Genomic DNA, 20187 nt, shown 5'->3' with positions numbered 1-20187 from the left:
TTGTAGTAAACCCATTAAGGGTTAAACTAATTCATAGTTTTGTCACCCTCTTGTTCCTCACTATCATTTCTACTAAGACAAGGACACTACCAAACTGGTTCCATGTGTTTAGGTGACCTAACTAGGTCAAGTCTGGCAAGGTCTAAAGCTCTTAAGATAGGCCACTAGCTATATAAGTGAGACTTGTACAAACTTTAAAAAAAAAAAAGGTTGAAAAAGCCCCAAGCACAGAAGCAGAAAAGACTTGTCACTTTTGCTTCCAAATATAATAATATAATAATAATAAATATAATATAATAAAATTGCTGTATGCTTTTACATACATGCTTTTGTCAGAGCTTTTATCTCCTTCCCCAGCTCATACTCTATGCATTCTGTTGGTAGCATTCTTTACTTCAAGAAGTACACGAATACAGGGTTACATATGATATCAGGGCTTTAAGCTAGGACTGAAACACAGACTTTCTATTCCATGGAAGTTATTTCCTAGTTCATATACATTTTAAAATACACCAATCAGAAGAAGCTGCAGTGAAGTTACCTCATACTGAGTTGCTGCTTTGCTGGTACCTAGGGGTTAAAAACTACTATATTTAAGTGCAAAATAAGTTTATATACAGAAAGGTAGCAGGAAATAATTTCAGTTTTTATGCTTTTTATGAAAAGAAATGCTTTGAAGAAGAGCAGGCACTTGACATACTTAAAACATTTTCTCTCTAGCCTACAACTAGATGTTTTTCTGGCAGCCATTAAAAACTAGCAGCAGACACTGACCTCAGTCTGGCTCAGATCAAACCTGTACGGGCTAAGATCACTTAACATTAACCTGAATGTCACTTGAACCACTAGAGTTGAACAGCACTGGTAAATTCAGAGTTCAATTTGTCATAAGAAATGTTTCTGAGACCTAACTTTAGCACTACTTATACATTCAGCTAAATGTATCTTGACTTACATCCAGAGAATTGACTGAAAGTAGAGGTGGAACATCTAGAATTTGTTCTAGGACCTGTTAAACCCTTGCAAATAAACCAATGACCACTTTGGAATTTGGCTACTCAGAATGCCAATACACCAGGGACTCCTGTTAAAGCTGGATTTTTCTAGAGACTGAAGGTTTACTTACATGCAACACTAACGTACCATTTCAACCATTTCATTTACTAGTGAAACTTCATTCTGTGAGACAGAACTTTGAGTGCTCTTTAGCTTTGTTAGTTAAATGAGGTAGAATGATGATACCTAAGCTGCAAGCAGTGATTGCCATGTAGATATACAATTAAAATCCACTTTCTCCTCAGAGCAGCATTCACAGCAGGTATGAATTAAATGACATGCTCAATGACAGCAAAAGCCAAACTGTTTTGCTTTCTCATACCAGGCCACAAATTCAGCTCTAACCAAGTTTGCTGGTCCACAGGTTGCACAAACATTTAAACAGAACAGTTAAACAGGTCTGCACATAAGCTCACCCTGCTATCTTAGGCTCAGCTTCATAGGCATTGCAGCTTAGGGTATGTTAAGTTAAACAAGCATATTTTAATATCTCAAAACATATTTTAAAGACCTCCAAGCTCTAACAGTTCGTTTCAGTCAGAGGGCATCAGCAGTGGCACAGGTTTTTCATCTGCCATGCCTGTATCCCTGCACAAGAGCATTCATAGATTCTCTCAGAGTCAAACAGATCAACTACAGCACTGCATTGCCTCTTTTTTATATAAGCAAGGGCAACAGAAATGGTTATCTGAAAAGCTTAACATGGTTTTAATTGTTCTTTTTATGCATCTCAAGTCAAAGATGCCTTTTTTAAAAAACAGATTATGGAAATTAGTTATGTTTACATAACACTGTTTAGTATATTTACCTAACACTGTTTTCTACTCATTCAATATACTTTTGGTATTAGGATTTCTCAATAGCCACTAAGCAAAAATATAGCCAGCTGATGCTTTCCTATGGTCAATGTTAATCCACGTTTGAATACTTTAAAATATGCTTTGGTTACTTAGTTCAGCAATCCCCCTTCAGTGACCTCACATTCCAGCATTTAGTTTAATTTTGCCAGTACATTGCACACCTCTAGGGACATTCTGAAGCAGTTTGCAAGTTTCTCCAGATGACTGGAGACCCTCCTCTTGACTCACTACAGCAGTTTTTGCAACCACTTAAGCCATCCATCTACCCATCCCATATTAAAATAAGAGGGAGCATTTTCTCATTAGGAAGCATCTTGCATTTCAGGTAATCTGACACTAGAAATTCCAAGGCACCTTACAAGTGCTTAAGACTATTCCAGTACTTAGTTTCAGTTACAGGAATACTGTGCACAGAGGGTGCACAACATCTATTCGTGCTCAGAGTTACTTAGTGAGGCAACCAGGTTTTCCACATGTATCACCATCACCATCACCACCAGTGGATACAAGATTCTACTCAGTGCGAGTGAAAAGTGGATCAAGCTGAAACACCTTAATTCCATGTTGTTACCCAGTGCTGCATTGTTACATACTTTTTTAATCTGGCATTCAACCTTCGGTTTGCGGTCCCGCCTCTAGACACAAGAACATCCATTTGAGTTATGCCTAGTTTACTGACAAGATACAACGTTAATCATTTGCCATGAGTAACATGGGATGTATTGGTTCCTGCTTTCTTGCAGGAAGACAGTAGTGGTGACAAACACTGTACACAGAACTGCCCAAATACCCATATTTTCTTCCTGAAGTCTACCTTTAGATTAGCATTTCTCTTAGTGACTTAAGGCAGACATAGCAGAGCTTAGTTACCTGTTTTGACAAATCAGAGTTTCTGCCACCCAGGCACAAGTGAGAACAAAGGTAATGTGACCAAAGGGTAGCCTGTTCAGCTGTAAGCCATGCAACAGCTTTCATTTTACATTTCTAACAGTATTGTTAGACTCCCAGGACAGCAATATGGTTTATGCATTCATCTGGAAATACATATTTAAGCCCCTGGACAGTTAGCATTGCTTGATCTAGACATTAGATCTCCCTTGAATCAGCAGCTATTTTAATCAAAAGCCTAAAAATTACTGAAGTGTTATTTGCATGCAGCCACAAAGTATTTGATCCCCAGATGAGTCATACCTGCTTTGTACTGCTAACAGTGGCCAGAGCCAATAGCTGCAGATGAACCAAGTTAATTCTTCTGTCTTACACATAAAGTAGTTATTCAAGGCTCAAACACAGCAATACTGTGCTGATGTAAAAATCAGAGCAGACCATCTTGCTACTCAAATATAAAATTATTTGCCCCAAGAAAGAATGGGAGTCTAAATAGTGGCCTACAAAATATGCCTTAGACACCTCTGCTAATAGGTGGCTTTATTCCAATACACTAATGTCAAAAGCTTATGACAGATAATACTACATATGCCAACTCACTTCTTTGGGTTCCATATCAAACTTCTTTGGCCCCATCTGTTCCTTTGGCCCCATACTGGCAGCCGCCCAGGACTTCGGAGGGTTCTGTATCTGTGGTGATGACACTTGCTGCTGCCTGTCAGCTTTTTCCCAAGTCTCTCGAGTCTCCTGCTTCTTTTGTTCTGGCTCCTCCCTAACATGTGCAGCCCAAGCCTTCACAGGCTCCTGCTTCTTTTGCTCTGGCTCTTCCCTAACAGGCACTTCCCATGTTTTCATAGGGTCTGGCTTCTTTTGTTCTGGTTGCTCCCTAGTTTGGGTTACCCAAGGTTTTGGAGATTCCTGCTTTTCTTCTGGTTCTTCCTTAACTTTGGTTACCCAAGGTTTTGAGGGCTCCTGCTGTTTCTGTTCCTGCTCTTCCCTAACTTTTGTTACCCATGGTTTTGGTGATTCCTGTTTCTTCTGGTCCTGCTCTTCCCTGACCTTTGCTACCCAGGGTTTGGGAGACTCCTGCTCCTCTCGGACACGTGCTACCCATGCCTTTGGAGCTTCCGGCTTCTTCTGTTGCTCCTCCTCCACACGGGTCTCCCAGGGCTTTGCAGACTCACGCTTCTGTTCCTCCTCTTTAACACAAGCTTCCCAAGGCTTTGGAGAATCTGGTCTTTTTAGTTCTTGCTGTCTAACACGAGCTTCCCAAGGCTTTAAGGTATCTTGTTTCTGCTTCTGTTCCTGCTCTTTAATATCAACAAGCATCTCCCAGGACTTTGGAGGTTCTTGTTTTCTAGCACACTCGGCTTCCCAAGATCTGGGCTCTTCTGGCTTCTTCTTGACAGAATATTCTGCTTCAGGCAAATAACGCCTGTTGAGAAACTATATAGACCAAAGAAACTTAATGGCTCCCAAGAACACATTTTGCTACTACAGTTCAGGTCAGTTAAATTAGGTCAGCCAGCTACTGAAAATCGCTGACTAAAAGCAGAGCCTAGACAGTGTAAGCACTAGTCATAGAAACTATGTAGCCATGGCTTTATCCTACAACACTGCAGACTAGCTTTGCTTGGCATGCCACAGAGAAACAGGGAACATTGCTGAACAGCACAAGTAAAACACAGCTGAGTGAACCTACAGCCCTTATCCTCAAAGCTACCTCATGTTCCTAGGCAGTGACAACATCCAGTTAAATACTGATTTTTATAAAGGTAGTTCTCCTTCTAAGCACCTAAAAAGCTCTGGTACTATATTAGCAGACATTCTGCTATGCAACCCAAAAATATTAGGCAGTAACTACATATAACCCTCATTCTTAGTGAAGCTGTAATACTAAAATGTCACCAGATTTTCAGATTTAGTACTACTGGACTTCAATTGCAGACTATGTTTAGTGTCAGTAAGTCTGAGAGTTCAATGATATGTCCTAAGTTTTTCTAAGTTACCACTTTGCCACAAACAGGAAGTAAATAAATGAAGTATGTACAAGGCTCACTGGCTGTGGTTTTTTTCTGGCTAGATAGCAGATGAGAGTCAGGTAACAGCATTACTAGTAAGTTATAAAAACTTATTCTAGAGTACACCCTCTAGTGGGATACCTGGGAAACAGGGATTCAGCATTTCAAGAACCAGTATTTCCACTTAGAAAAAGACATCCATTCCCACCTTTTGAACCAAGTCTAATGATTTCTATGCTACTGACAGTCAAAGTTTGAGTTCAGGAGTCTGACGAGCTGCTGAAACATGTCTACACACCCATGTGCACACAAGTCTGTCTTGGGATTCCTACTTTCCTGACAAACCAGAATAAGACCAACATTCTCAATCCCACCAATATCAAGCCTACTGCAACAAGGCTAGCTTTTAGACAGCTTTAGTAGATGTGTATTTTCTCTATTCCACAGTACACAAAAGATCAATGTTTCCACTCTAAGGGCTGATGCTTTGTTTTATTCAGGAAAGTGCCAGAGCATTAAAGTACTATACTGCTTCATGTAATCCCGCTTCATTTATCCCAAAATAAAACCCCAGATGCCATAAATTTAGGGTTAAAAATAGAAATGCAACCAAGCCTTTAATGCTTTCTACATCAAGCAACACCTAGATTGCTGTTCAGACTCCCTTTTTGAGTTTAAAAAAGGGCTGCAGAACAGCATTTATATGTCTGATAAATCACAATACTAAAGGCAAGCAATTAACAGAGCATCTTACCTCCTGTGGCTGTATTTCAGATTTCATAAGCTCCATAATGGATTCTAGAGAAAGGATAATTTATTTCAACTGATCAAATGCAGAAAGGTAGATCAAACAGCAGTAACTCTTTACATCTATTTAAATAGCAGTACCAATTTGCTAAACCAGATATTCCTAAAGCTCAGCTTGCCATTCAACATATTCGTAGACAAGCTTTTGTTTTCTAAGTTTTAGACTAAGCTGCAGAAGTTTAGAGTTAAACAAGAAGCATTTCATAGTAGTCATAATTTTGTTACTCTAATATGTAACATTCCCTACACACCAGACAGTTCCTACATCTTCAACTTGCTCAGAAGGCAAGAGCATTCTATTACTATGATTTAGTGTTTTTCCTACATTTTTAGCTAAAACAGGGCTATAAGCCCTGCAGGTTCCATTTCAGTTTCTACATTGCAAGCAAGCTAGAGCACAGCATTACATTTAGCACCAAGCTATGCAAAGTCAGTGCTCAGTTCAAGCCCTTCCCAACACTGATAAAAAAATTGAACTCTGTAATATTCCACCTGGTTCTTTGGCAGACTCTCCTTTTGACAGGTGTCTTGTTTTCTCAGGTTTTCTATTTACTTCTTCTTCCAATTCTTTTACTGGCACAGCGGTGCGAGGAGTCGGAATACTTTCAAAGTAGCCAGAGTCTAGAAGTTTGGCTAACAGGTCCTTCATGTGTTTATCTAAAGAATAAAAGCCCATAAAGTTAAAATAGCAAAATATGAAATAAAGGGGTATTCAGATTAGAGATTAAGACTTGTTGCTTTCTCCTTTTATACAAACTGCAGTTTCTTTAAGTTCACAGATCTTACCAAGCTATAGTAATAAAATGTTTTAGTAAAAAAAGTTTTTTATTAGACTGTGTAATTTAATGCAGTTTAATGCATCTTTGCAATCCCAGGACAAGACTGCAGTTTGTGTTTCAATGCCCACAAGGTAAATACTGAGCCACCTGGTCTCCCACATGCTTAGAGCTTTGTTTACCATGTATAAACTAGCCAGCACTGATACTAAAATCATATGAGACTGCAACAGAGGTAAAGCTAAAGTCACAATGGAACTGCTCTACAAGACACTCTTGCTGGTAACAGGATGGTGTCTCAAAGAACAGTTAAGAGCTGTAGAAACAAGAAGGGGAAATGCAAAGCACTGATACCAGACTGAACTTCTCTGAAGCTGGAAAAGACTCAGAGTTGACATGGTTGAACAAAAGCTTAACTGTGTACTCTGAGAAGTACTCTGTCCAGTTTGCTGCTCTGTGCAAACAAGAGACAGCAGCTTAGAGTAGAGAGGAAGACCTCAAAAGTAACAGTGATTCAAGAAATTGTTTCAGAGGAGCTGGAAACAGGGCAGCCTTGAGAACAGGAAGAGCATTCAGCAGAAGATCACTCCTTCCAGTGACAACCACACAAACAGAGCTAGAATTTAACATGGCTATAAAAAACTGTCTTCCAAGGCAATGAATGCTGGTAAAACGAGCTAACAGCTTTATCTGAAGTCTAGCTTGCACTCAAAGGGATTCAAGACTTATATTAAAAGGACACAGCTACTGATAAACAATCTATTCATGTCAACAGATACGAGACTAAGGTTACCAGCCTGCAGCAATCCAAGCTTGCAGTCTGTCCAGAACTACATGGGAAGATTTAACACCTAGTTGTCAGTTCAGCTACCTATATGTGGAAGTTAAACAGGGCACACAAATGCTCTGTTCAAATAGCTTCAGCATTGTCATCAGTAACAAATGAAAGATTCCTGCCACACAGCTGCTACAAGATTGGTGTAAACACAAGCAAGGGCTGTTTGCAATAGGAAAGACACTACAACTCAATTAAGGCCAGTTTCCTCACAAGCAATAGTAAAGAGGAACACAATGCATATGTTGGCATACAACCAGGGATTTTGGAACTCTGCCACAAATGAAAGATCTGTAGAGTCCCACAGATTTCAGTATGCTTGAACAGTAAGGACACTTGCATTACATCAAAGAAAGACTGCACTGTGCATAATGAGAGATGTCAGCAAGTTCCATTAATGACTACCCTTCCCTAGTGTGGTGTCCTGCAATGTAAGGAGACAACAGGTATGAGTCTAGAATTCCTACAAAGAAGGGAGGCTCTTCAATGCTGTGGAACCTTCAGCCCAGGGCCAATGAAGCTTTGTAATACATCAGTGCACTCAACTAAGCATTTCATGGCTGGGAACTGTTCCAAACTTAACCCATTTGCACATAACTCTAGAAAAAGCTTTCCACTGTTCTGTAAGGTATTCATGCATCAGGTTTTGAATTGCTACATCATTATTCCTTAAAAATATGCTACTACACTGATTGAAGAGTAAGTCTTGACTGGAAAATGAAATTGTGTGGCACTGTGATTGACCTGTACTTAATTGAACTAGGAACAGCCATTCACCATTGGATAATCAAGACAGACAAATCACTTGCAAGTGTTTAATTTGGTAGCCTTCCATGTGTATTCACTGGTTTTAATATGTTTGACAAGCACACAAGTTTAAGATCTTAAAGTTATTTCTCTAGATGAGACACTCACATGTTGTTCCAACCACAGGTTTCTCGCTTCCTTCTAGAAGGTCCCAGAAGTAGAGAGATGATTGTTCCATCTGGTCTTCAACACTAAAACAAATGACAGTTTTATCATGTAGAATTATAGCCAAGATCAAGTGCTGCACTGTCCCAGTACCCCTCATCTTATGACAAATTCACTAATGCCCAGCCTTCCAAACCAAGACTGCCTACACAGAGTGAATAGTGAGCCCTGAATCACTGGAAGCAGTCCAGCTGTCTCTGCAAAGGATTTAACCTAGCAAACCTAACTTCTTTTGTTGGTCAATGTAGAGATCCTAAGCACTGTCCCACAATACCACAAGGCTGAATTTCATTACAAGCCAGGATTCCCAAACACAGCAACAATTGCTGTTTAATCAGCTGGTCAAATTTACTCGAAGCTGCACAGGTGCAACCAACAACAGCTGCCATTCTCACTAACTAGTAGCTAATGGGAAACCTTGCTATAGTCCAAGCTCCATCTCCTCCAGAAGATGGAATTTGCAGTCCACTTCGATGAAACACAGTATCCCAAAGGAAAGGATTGTGCTTCTTGTAGAAGTAATACCATAAGAGTAAACTAGAAACAAAGTTACTTCATTGGGATGCGACACTCCTGTTGTGTAGCTTTTTTTTTTTGTAGCTGTTCTTTGTACGTAATTAACCAAAGAGCACATATTAGGCAAGTCTAGTGTATGACAAGTGACTAGAATTTCAAGGCACTTAAAGAATTAGTCCATATTCAAACATAACTTACCCATGAACTCTCTCAACTTACCACCTAATAACTACTTACTCCATATTCAAATGGAATTCTTGCTCACTACCCTACCAGACAGGCTGCTACACTAAGCATGAGCCATCACAGCATCAGAACAGTGCCACATGAGCACTGATGCTGACATTACCTCTGTTGACAACCCGGTAACATGCATGACATTTAGTGCAGAGGTATCAAAAACTTCAGGCAATATTTTAAAACCACTTTGAAGCCAACAGCAAGAGTGCCTCAGAAGCACCATCTTAATTCCTCTGGAATAAAGCAGCCCATCTGAATCATCAATATAGATTACAGAAAGTTCTGATTTTACTGCACTTTTTTCACTTCATGAACCTCAGAGAAGCAGTGCATCCCCAGCCTTTCTGCCTAGGATGGTACTCTGTCCCCTCAGTCCCACAGGGAAACATAAAATGGCAAAGTCTGTCTATACCTGAGGCTGTAGTTACTGCAGCTCCCCTCTAATGCCCTGAGTGAGGTTAATCTGTTACATTCCTAATCTCAGACTAAAAGGAGTCTACTGAAGAGAATTTTAATTAATGATCCAAAATGTGGTATTTAAAGACATGGCAGTATCAAAACCAATGAAGCATACAAATTAGACAAAAATCCCTGAACTTACCTCAAATTCTCATTTCTTTCTGGACACGTCAGTTTTGCAAATCTTATGAGGTAGTCTAGTTCTTTAGAAGGCAAGTATATTGCACCATTCATACCACCTTTGAAATCTTTCTGAACATGCTCTTGAGTGAAGTTCTGCAGCACATACTGGACTTGAAGTATTGTACGCAGCTTTTTCTTCTCTGCTTCAAGCTTCAGTAGACTCTCTCTCCGCTGAGCCTTCTTCTGTGCTTTCAGCAGCTATTTTAACGCAAAATTCAACAATTAAACACAATTTAGTGTGTTTAATCCTGTTTAGTAACAAGATTCTAGAATAAAACAGTGAGTTCTAGTGTTAATTATCCTACAATGAGGAAACCAACTATTCATTTTGGTTAGATAACAAACTCCTAACTCTTCAGATATCCAGAATCTTTTAAGCTCCCCCTTTGGAAGAGCTCCCCAGTCATCTATTAATTGTCTACCCATCTAATTTTCAGTCAAACCGGACACTGGTAGCTTCACTTGTGATATGCCTTTGTGATATCTAGACATGATTAAGCCTGCTAGTAACAGCTGTTAAAGAAATTTATAAAATTGGTCCCAATGCATCAATCCAGCCTAACTGACCTTTACATTTACCACACAGTTAGGAAGGCAGAAGTTGTCTCAAGTTTCTCCTAGTAAGACAATTGCTCTTCACTTTTGAATACTCCAGCTTAAAGGATACAGCAGAATCCTACAATTATTTCTGTTGGCAGAAGACTAAAACACTCAATAAATAAGCAGTAAGAGTTAGAGAACACATTCAGAATATGCATTCAAGTTCCTCATCATGCATTAATAGAACTACCCAAGCAGAAGCTATCCAAGTAACTGCAGAATTAAAAATGCCTCAATATGCATCAAGATCTATGAAAATTTTGCTCCCTACCACACACTGCAAAGGATGCAAGAGGATGGCCTCTAGTAATAGTTCCAGTAATGGCTATTGGCTGTAGAATCTGTATCAGCAGAAGCATAGCCAAGTTAAAAACAAGGTGGGTTAGACTTTAGCTTGTTCAAGAACAAACATGAACTGGTAGAAGCTAATGCTGGATTACTAAAAACACCTGCACAAAGACAGACTGGGTCACAAGGTACCAGTCCTTCAGCACTCTGCAGGAGGCAGAGAAATAATGCCAAAGCAGTGACTAATCATGTTTAGCCTCCCCACCACTCCTTGAATCAAACGTTCTGTAAGTGTAGAATTTGCTTGAGCCAAGAGACCAGTTTCTCCAAAGATAAAACGCTTGCATAAAAATAATGTATGTAGTGCTTTAAATCCTGAACAAAGACCTAAATCTGTGACTTGCCACAATTAGAGACAACTACAGTAGATTAAGTAGCAAACTCCATAAGCTTCAGTTAAATTTTACTGAGGCATGTACTTATCTTTGAAGTCAAAGTGATTTAACACCAGCACTTTCCCTCACCAGGAGCATTAAAAAAATCAGTTTGGAAGGGATCTTGGGACATTGTCTAGCCAGCCTCCAGAAAGGCGACAGTGAATCAAGACTAGATTGCTTGGAGCTTTGTGCAGTCAGGTGTTGAAGAAATCCAAGGACAGATTTTAGCACTTCCCTAGGCAGCTAGCTTCTAATGCTTAATCACCCACTGAGTGACCATTTCCTCCGACTTGGCTGGCATCTATTTTAAGTAGTGATGATTGCTTCTCCTACCACATCTCTCAAAAATCCCAGCTGCACCCTTTCAGTATTTGCTGTCAGAAGGATAATAGAGCATCTCCGAGTAAGCCTTCACTTCACCAGGCCCAACAAGCCCAGTTGTTCCAGGCTCTCCTCACAGGTCTCGTTTTCCAGGTGCCCACCACTCAAGTCACTGAAGGTTCTTTAGCCTTTGCCTACCAAGCAATCAGGAACCAACAACTGGTTAACAAGTAGCAAATAATCAGTTCTCAATCAACTGCTCCTCAGCCTATGCCTAGGCTTCAGTGCTACAGAGATACAAGACTGGAACTTCCTAGCATGAGGTGTACTGGAATAGAAGTGTAGATATTACAGTAGTAGCACAAAATTTTGCAGTTACCTCCCATCAATATAGACAAGAACAGGGATACTTACATCTTGGCTAAGCCCTGAAAAAGTCTTCTGAAGCTCCTTGGCAAACTCCAGGTTGTGCACTACTTCATCATATTTCTCTACTGCCTCCTACAAAGGAATAGATAAAAATGTAACTTTCATGCTTAAGACTACTGATTGCAATTCTATTGCCTTGTACTGAAATTCTCATTGTGAAGTTGTCATTTAGTGTGTTCTTTTCAACTGCACCTTATTTAAGACACTGCACCTGGTACTTTAGTTGTGACTATCATTCACTCAACTATCTGAGATGCAGATCAAACGCAGCTCATATCAACAGACAGATATCCTACAAGTTTGCCTATATAGGTCTTGGAAATCAGAGGTAAACAGCTATTTAAAATCAGACTGGTCTGAAAGCCAGGAAGGAATACAGAAGTTCAGCATAGATCTCATGCTTAACTGAATGCCTTTAAAGAAAATTTGTACAAACTTCAGAAATATATAAGGCAAGTCATACTTCAGAAGGAAATCTTTCCAATTTAGTTTCCACAAAAGAAGCCATGTTCCCATCTTCACTAATGGCTTTAACCAATACTTTAGTGGCTAGTTGTCAAAAATATATTTTGATATACCCCATTTTTAATGGGTCATTTCTCCAAGTTCCCTTGACAGCTCTGAAGAGAGTAAAATGCTGTAGTTCAAACATGCCGCCGGTATTTTCACACCACGAGGCATGAAGAAACAAGTTTAATTTCACTTCTCCACATGTGCTTTACACTCAGTTTGGTTTATGCTCCGGACATGTTATCACAGGTTTTTCTAGAACAGGCCCATCAGTCTAACATAAAGCTCTTTTACAGCAGTGTTAGCTTTTAGTGTTTCATCAGTGCAGTGACAAAAGCTTGATCTACTGCCTCAATAAGATTTGGGACATCTGCAAATTCCACACGTGTTCTAAGCAACTTGAAAACAAGTTATACGTTCATTTCTTCAGCTGGATTACGCAGTTACTTTCATTCCCTTGTTTGTGGTATACTAGACACCACCAGGACTGAACGCTACTCAACACAAAGTGCAAGCTCTCACCTGGCAGTTTAGGTTGTTCTCACACAATTTACCAAGCAGCTTTGAAATACTATTTAGCAATTCACTTGGCACTCAAGAGAATGACTTTTAAGAATCCAACGCCTACACAATTGAGGAAGACTCACAATTAACACCAACAATTTACTAGTCAGGTTACAGCAATTGTGCTTCTAACAACACAAATTGCAGAGTAAAATTCCCCACCTGAATACATCAAGAACAGCTACCACTGCCCTCATGACAAGCTGTGCCTCAGCCCACAGGAAAGCAATACCTTTCTTCTGTCACACCTGTTATTAGCATTCATTAACAGCATGTTGGAAGAACAGTACTGAGGAAAATCTGCTCAGCTTGCAAAACAGCACAATAAGAGTATTTAACTTGCTGGAAGCTCCTCATTTTTGAAACAAGTGTTTCCTAATATAAGGCTAGCACACACATTAGGTCTGGCAGGCATGCACCATAAGTAATTACAGCTTAATCCAAATTGCTTGCAAAACAAGTTCATCACCAGACATGCACTTCTTCCTCTGTGTGAGAAAATTAAAACTATAGATGACATCAAGTTACATTAGAGCATCACTATTATAGGCAGTTGGTTTTTTTAGGTGTTAAGATCTATTAAGCTCTACTGCAGCTTCAATTTGTATATACACCACAAATTTACATCTGAAAGTTACAAATGCAGTAATTCTGTATCTTAAGTACTGAAGCATGGGACTTCACAAGATTATTAATTAAATATTGAGTGTTTATGTGATTCTTCAATAGTCACCTGAACAGTCTGATTACCCCTTGTCAGTTCACTATGAAGACTGAATCTAATTCTTCATTTTAGTACCCTAAAAAACTCCAGAAACTGGGATGAAGGTACTAAAATGTAAAAAGTGATGCCCAGCTAGAAATAATAAAATCCTAAACACAAAAGTTTCTTGCCCACTTGATTAAAGATTGAGTTGAGAAGTTTTGGAGTAGGTCATCAACCTACTCCAAAACATCAGATTTAATTAACTTACTTTTACACTTGAAATGGAAAGAGACCACATCAGATTTTGCAGTTAAGTACTAAAAGACAATTTACTCCAACAGATTTACCATTTTCCCCTCTTATCCCATTTATGTCTAACTCTTTTACAAATGAGTCACAGTAAGAAAATAAAATTTGTGTTCTCAGACTGCTGCACTGCGATAAAGTTAGCAACCAATTACATTTTTCCAGCTAGTTCATGAAGAGGACCAGCACTATCACGGAAGCATCAGTGCCCCTCATCAGACAATTACTCTTTAGCACATTTCCACTACATTTTAAAAATGTGACTCCTAGATCACTAGAGTAATAAACTCTTTGAATTATGTGACACTGCCACTCAGCTTTGCTAAAGCTTTAATGTTACAGAAACTTGGTTTCAGATCTAGAATCCATTCCAGACCAAGCCAAAAAAAGCCAGCACTGTCAGTTATATCAATAGCTACTTGTAACCAACAGCACTGTTGGTTACAACCATCAATTTCAAGTAATAGCTGTTAATGAAGAAATCATGAGGATTAATTAGCCATCTCAGAATTTTTGAGGCTTGGGTTCTAACACTGCCCTACCATATAGATCAGCTGCACACAGATACATCATTAGAACCAGAGGTGCAAGAGCACTGAAGCTGAAAGCCTACAGAACAAAGATAAACAGGGATCTTCTGTTAATTCAGGGAACACTATGAAGATTAAAACAGGAGACAGAGCTTGTGGGCTCAACATTCAGCCTGATTACCAAAAATTTGTTAATTTGATTTTGTGAAAAATGTCTTTGCAAGCCTGGAAGCATTCCTTTAGTAAAAACACTCTTATCTCCTTCAGCATCCCATCGTTCCTGCCACATCAGAAGGTTTTGAGGCCTTCCACTCCTGCATAAAAGCAAGCTTACCAATTGGTCTTGATTGAGGGTTTCTCCCTTCTTCAGACGATCTTTGTAGTCTTCTAGTTTGAGCTGCAGAAAATTCAAAGTAAACATTATACAGAATCCAATATAAAAATTAAGTAAGGGGTGTGAGTGAAATACTGTAACATGGAATAGAAAGCATCCAACTTCCTCCTGTCTCTGGAGAAAAGACCAGTTTTGCTATGCCTTTGATTTGCCTGTTTCAGTCTGCAGGACCGTCTACTTCCTTTCCCTAACACTGATCTTTCAATTCTTACTTGCAACTTCTGTTTCATTTAAGAACTATTAATGCATTGATCCAAGATCTTTAAGTGGCTTCAAATACATCCTGCGTCCTTGTTTTAGTTAAGCTTTTGTAGCTTTCCCAAGCCAAGGCTGGAATTTAGTTATATCATCCTTGAATAATTATGTCTTTCAAAAAATTAGCTTTAGTTACAGCAAAAATGTATAGCCCTGTTCCCTAAGAAAGTGGACAAGGAAAATTAGGGGGAAAAATCAGGGAAGAAATAAGATTTATTAAAATTTTTATAAAGATTTTTATTTATTAAGATTTAATACCAAAGCAGTCTTTAAACGCTGATGTAAACAATACAAAGCTAAACTATTTGGTATTGAAAACTTCTTTAGAGAAAATTACTTCAAAAGGTGACTTCATTGCCACGGAGTCAAGCACTATTCAATTTGTGTATGCAGAGCTTCTCTGACTACCTATAGGAGCATAAGGCTAGGAATACTTTCTACTCATTTTAGTAAGTCACACATATTTGCTGATGAGGCCATATTGTCACTCATGTGTAAATCAAAGGTACCAGAGAAATTCACAACAAGAAGCTTCCTTGGACAGAATTAGAATTAAACACAAAGTTGTTTAATCACACAAAGGAAACATGCTCGTTGCTGATGTTATCCAAAAGTACAGCATGATGCATGACATGAGACAGCAGTAATACTGCATCTCCTGCAGGAGGATCAAGTCCCCTAAGCACATGGCCAGATGTCTGATCTACTCTCTCTCCTTGCCCTAAGACATAACTAAAAGCTTTTCAGACATTTAGAGAAGCACATATTCACACAATTGCTTTACTTGTAATCCTGATCCAGCACTGAAAGCAACAGCACTATTATTTCTTTCATCCTACAGAAAATAACATTCTCTCTACTCAAAACCAAGCACACAACCTTCACTCACCTGCCACTCAACTGAAAAGCCAGAAGTCTGACTAGCCACAAATACAATGGTTTAGGTGTATAATTATCTCAGTTATTATTCTTACTAACACTGTTCTGTCCCCCCAGCCTCAGAAAAGCAGAGGTTAAAATGAGAGATCAAGTTTTGGAGGATTTCTGCATAAAAGTTTTCTAGCCAGTAACATTTGCCCATATTTAAAATATGTAAGTCAAATATTTATGCAAAGTTAAGGGCTATATATATTTAATATAATCTGACATTTCCACTGTCAGATGAAACATTTGTTCTAACTTCCAATTTTACAAACTATTTGCATCTAAATTAGTATCAGATGCATGTAACTGATGAAAGATTTCTGCAAGACTATAAACCACATTTAAATCAGATCCAAGTTTGTTCCAACCTGATTTGGTCTACAGAAGAATCCTCAGTTCTGATAAACATATATTTGCTCTCTATATACATTCATAACCTTATTCCAGCTATTAAAAGCAATGGAAATAAAATGAAATATTATTTACAAGGCAAGGAGCTTTGCTATCTGCGGCTTCAATAGGTGCCACGGGCAAGAAAAATCAAGTTACCTTCTTTTTCTCGATGTTCCTGATCTTGTGTTTGAGGCAGATGAGCCCGTTGTCAATGTAGATCTCATACGCCTGGGAAGGAGAGGCCGCCGTGCTCAGCGCGGACTGCAGGGGGCTGGCGGGAGCCGGGCTCTCCCCAGCCGGGGTCACCTGCTGCTTGGCCGCCTTCATCCTCTTCTCCTCCCCTTCCTCCGACCGGCCTGAAGGTGATGATGGACGATGGAAAGGGGCTTGGGAAAGCTGCACCATTGAAATGGATGGAGCTGCAAAGAAACTCTTATTTCGCTCTCTCACACCCTGCTCCCCCTTTTCAAGTTACATCTTTTCTTGTCACATCACGTATTCAGAACGTGAAGCCACAAAACTGAGCCTCGGGAAGGACCGACCACAATTTTTCCATGCTTCTCCCTCCCTTTCAGAATATCTGTAGCAAGAATTTCAAAGCAAGGCAAACTTCGTATTGTTCGAAGCCTCCCCACCCATCCAGACACCAAAAATCCTTTGCATAGGCAGAATTAGACAGCACAGGGGATTATTCCAGAAATCCAATATAGTGACCATATACAACTAGGCAGGTTTCCTGCACACATCACCCACTGGGGAAAAAACTGCAAGCAAGCAATTGCAAATCACGCCGCCAGCCTGGCATCCGGGCTGCAGCCTGAATGAAAATTTACAAGTGCCATGCCCGAAGGTACAGCCTCTTTTCTTCTCAACCCCGTTAAATCGGTTTTACCCTTCCATGACCTCCGCAGCAATCCAACCGAGAACTTAAAAACTCTATTAAAAAAGCCCAAAAAAAAAAAAAAAAAAAAAAAAAAAAAAAAAAAAAAAAACACACAAAAGAGAAAAACGTCTGAAAAAAAAAAAAGCAAAGAGCTAGCTTAGTTACAACGGCATCATTCTTCGTGAGGAACTGGTCCCACCCTACACCCATCCAAAAGACGTGCCTGTGCCACGGGGGCTGTAACCTTGAGCAGAGTTTCTGCAAGAGATGCTCGGCCACCCTCATTTTCAACTACTTACGGACACCTGCTCCTGGAAAGCAATGACACCACAATTCTGCCTGCCCGCCGCCGGGGAGGCCGCACCACATCACCCCACCGGGCAACCGGGGCAAATCCTGCCTTTCCCCGGGACGGCCCCCGCCGCCGGGGGAGCCGGGGCGAGCCCTCCATCGCGTCCTTGCCAGGGATGGGCAGGGAGCTCCTCCCGGGGGAGAGGGAACGGCCGCCACGGCTCCCCGAGCGGGGCGGCGGCGGAGTGGGGAGGAGAGGAGCAGCGGCTCCTTCCTGCCGGTGGATTCACCTCCTCCGCCTCCCGCCGCGCTGCGGGGCCCGCCGGCCCGCACCGCGCGGCTCGCTCCCGCCTCCCCGCTCACCTCGGTGCCCGCACTCGCTCAGGCCCGCCCCGCCGCCCGCCCCCCGCCTCATATAGCGGCGGGGCGGGGCAGCTCCGCGCCGGTCACCGCCCGCCTCCCAATGGCCGGCGCCGCCTCAGCCGCCCGCCCTGCGCCGCGCCTGGAGGGCGGGGCCGCGGGGCGGCTCCGTGAAGGTCGGGGCGTCCCGCCCGGCGCCGCCCTGAAGCCGTGTGGGGGCTCCGCGCTCCTCGGGGCGTGAGGCGTCCATCTCTCGGGTGGGATCTGGTGCTCCTGCAGGGGCCTGAGGGGCGGCCCTGGCGGGGAACGGGGCGCCCGGGGACAGTGGCCCTGCCACCCGCTTGGTGGGCGAGGGAGGTCAGGTGTCCGCCATGTACCGTCCGCGAGGGAGAGTGCCGCTGGGCCCTGGCCCAGCCACGATGCGCTGTCGCATCGCGTGTGTCGTGTATCGTGTGTCGTGTGTCGTGTGTCGCAGCAGCCGCTCACGACAGCCAGCCCGAGGCAGGCGGACAGCGCTCCCCGAGCAGCCCCACGACGAGAGCTCCATCCTCCGTGCAAGGGGATCCCTGGACCCCCACCCGTGCGCAGCCCGCTGTTCAGTCACATCCTTCGGCTGGAGCGGCCCTGAGGCAGGAAAAGTGTTGGTCTGTGCCTGTAAACCAGCTGAAGCATTCCTCTGGGCCCGCACAAAGGTCCTGGAGGAGACTAGTGGGGCTAACAAAAATGTGAATGCCCTCTAATAACCACAGAATCGATTAGATTGGAGTCCAGCCTGTGACTGAACTGTACGCTAGACCAAGGCACGGAGTGCCATGTCCAGTCCTTAAACACCTCCAGGGACATTGACTCACTAGCTCCCTGGGCAACCCATTCCAATGTCTAATCACCCCTTCTGTGAAGAAATTCTTCCTAGTGTCCAACCTAAACCTCCCATGGTACAGTTTAGGGCTATCCTCTCATGTCATCCCTTGTCACTGGGGGAAGAGCCCAACTCCACACCTGGCTACATCCTCTAGAGCCAAGTGGTTCTAGAGAATGATAAGGTCTCCCTGGGCCTCCTTTTCTCCAGGCTGAACACCCCCAGCTCCCTCAGTCAATCTCCATAGGACAGCCCAATGCCACCCATCCGTGCAAACTCTTGATAACTAGTGAAAGCACTTCAATTGAATTGAATACACACAATAAATAATCACTTTAAAAACTTCCATTGGCCCCTATCAGTCAGTGCCGTGGAAGGTATTGAAGGCTGGAAGAATAGGGAAAACAGACCTTCCAAAGATCAGAGGACTGAGCTGGAAATCTGGGTTTCTCTTTTTGTGGCCATTACCACAAAGAATAAATAAACCATATGACAAGTCCGTAGCAATCCTAAAAGTAACGAAAATAGAGACATTTTGAAAGAGAAAAAAGTGAGTCTGTGAGGAAGGATTGCAAAGACAGGTTTTACAGAACACAAGAAATATTTATGTAGTACATGGGATGAATGACAGAACTGGGGAGGAAAGGTTATTCGTACAAAAGATTGCTTTTAAAAGTAAAACAAGCAAATGATACATGGTTCAAACAATAAGGAGAATTCACAGAGTATCACAGAATCAGATTCAGTTGTATGCCACCACCTGTAGCATCCACAATCTAGCCACTTCTCAATGTGTCAAATTCCTTAATCATACATCTCAAAAGTCTTTTTTTTTTTTTTTTTTTTTAAAGCCCTGGCTCCTAAAAGGGATTACTTTGTGAGGCAGTTTTCATGACTTTAAAGAAATGCTAATGAGTAAGACACAACTTGTGTCTAGGATCAGCAGTGTGCTCTGAGAGTCCTTCCAGTAGATTTCTATGCTTTTTTCCAAAGCTAACACAGATAGGGTAGATCCTTGAAAAGTAATTATAAAGTGAATGATTGGTTAATGCATTTATTAATAATAAGTCATAATTAATGTTCATACATCTGGGACTATTCTGTCAGAATTACTGCTGACAAATTGCTTTATAGTGCATTTTTACAATTATTTGTATAAAAGAGGAAAAATCAAAAGGAAAATCCACACAAGCCAAATCTGTATTTAAAATCAAAGGATGTTTTCATTTCATTTTAAAAAATATAGAGTAGCTAATTGAGACTAATGCTATATATATTTATAGTATATCTGTGGTCTCTAGAGCACTGTAAAGAGTGTATTAGTCTGGTGAGGTCAAGCCCAGTGAAGTTAGGAAATACCAGAATTGAGCACAGCCTAAATTAATTAGTTTAATGCCATTTTGCAGATTCATTGTGAGATCATCTCTAAGTAGATGATCATAGGTTATGATAGTCTAGCCATGCATCATGGGTATCTGTGCCTTTTACTCCAGGATCAGAAGGGGAACGCACTCTAATGGCTGA

The 20187-nt window shown here is 41.3% G+C and overlaps 1 protein-coding gene across 9 annotated transcripts in view; it reads right to left on the bottom strand.

Annotated features, from left to right (window-relative positions):
• The window catches only part of CAPRIN2 (caprin family member 2), a 32889-nt gene extending 15044 nt beyond the window's left edge, over positions 1 to 17845 (bottom strand). For 2 of the 9 annotated variants that reach the window (XM_056512994.1, XM_056512981.1), the window contains exons 1-9: positions 17808 to 17845; positions 16427 to 16666; positions 14639 to 14701; positions 11674 to 11760; positions 9573 to 9811; positions 8159 to 8241; positions 6125 to 6289; positions 5580 to 5623; positions 3405 to 4250 (exon numbers count right to left, since the gene is read on the bottom strand). In XM_056512994.1, coding sequence (XP_056368969.1) covers positions 3405 to 4250; positions 5580 to 5623; positions 6125 to 6289; positions 8159 to 8241; positions 9573 to 9811; positions 11674 to 11760; positions 14639 to 14701; positions 16427 to 16597 — 1698 coding nt within the window. In that variant the 5' untranslated portion in view covers positions 16598 to 16666; positions 17808 to 17845. Of the gene's footprint in view, positions 1 to 3404; positions 4251 to 5579; positions 5624 to 6124; positions 6290 to 8158; positions 8242 to 9572; positions 9812 to 11673; positions 11761 to 14638; positions 14702 to 16426; positions 16959 to 17807 lie in introns of those variants that run through there. The other 7 variants (XM_056512960.1, XM_056512972.1, XM_056512988.1 and 4 more) reach the window with 6 other exon arrangements.
• Positions 17846 to 20187: the final 2342 nt, after the last annotated feature.

This window comes from Oenanthe melanoleuca, chromosome 1A (assembly GCF_029582105.1).
Source record: "Oenanthe melanoleuca isolate GR-GAL-2019-014 chromosome 1A, OMel1.0, whole genome shotgun sequence".
Classification (NCBI taxonomy): Eukaryota; Metazoa; Chordata; class Aves; order Passeriformes; family Muscicapidae; genus Oenanthe; species Oenanthe melanoleuca.
Note: the sequence above shows the minus strand (reverse complement) of the source record. Positions and strands in the feature narration are given on the sequence as shown.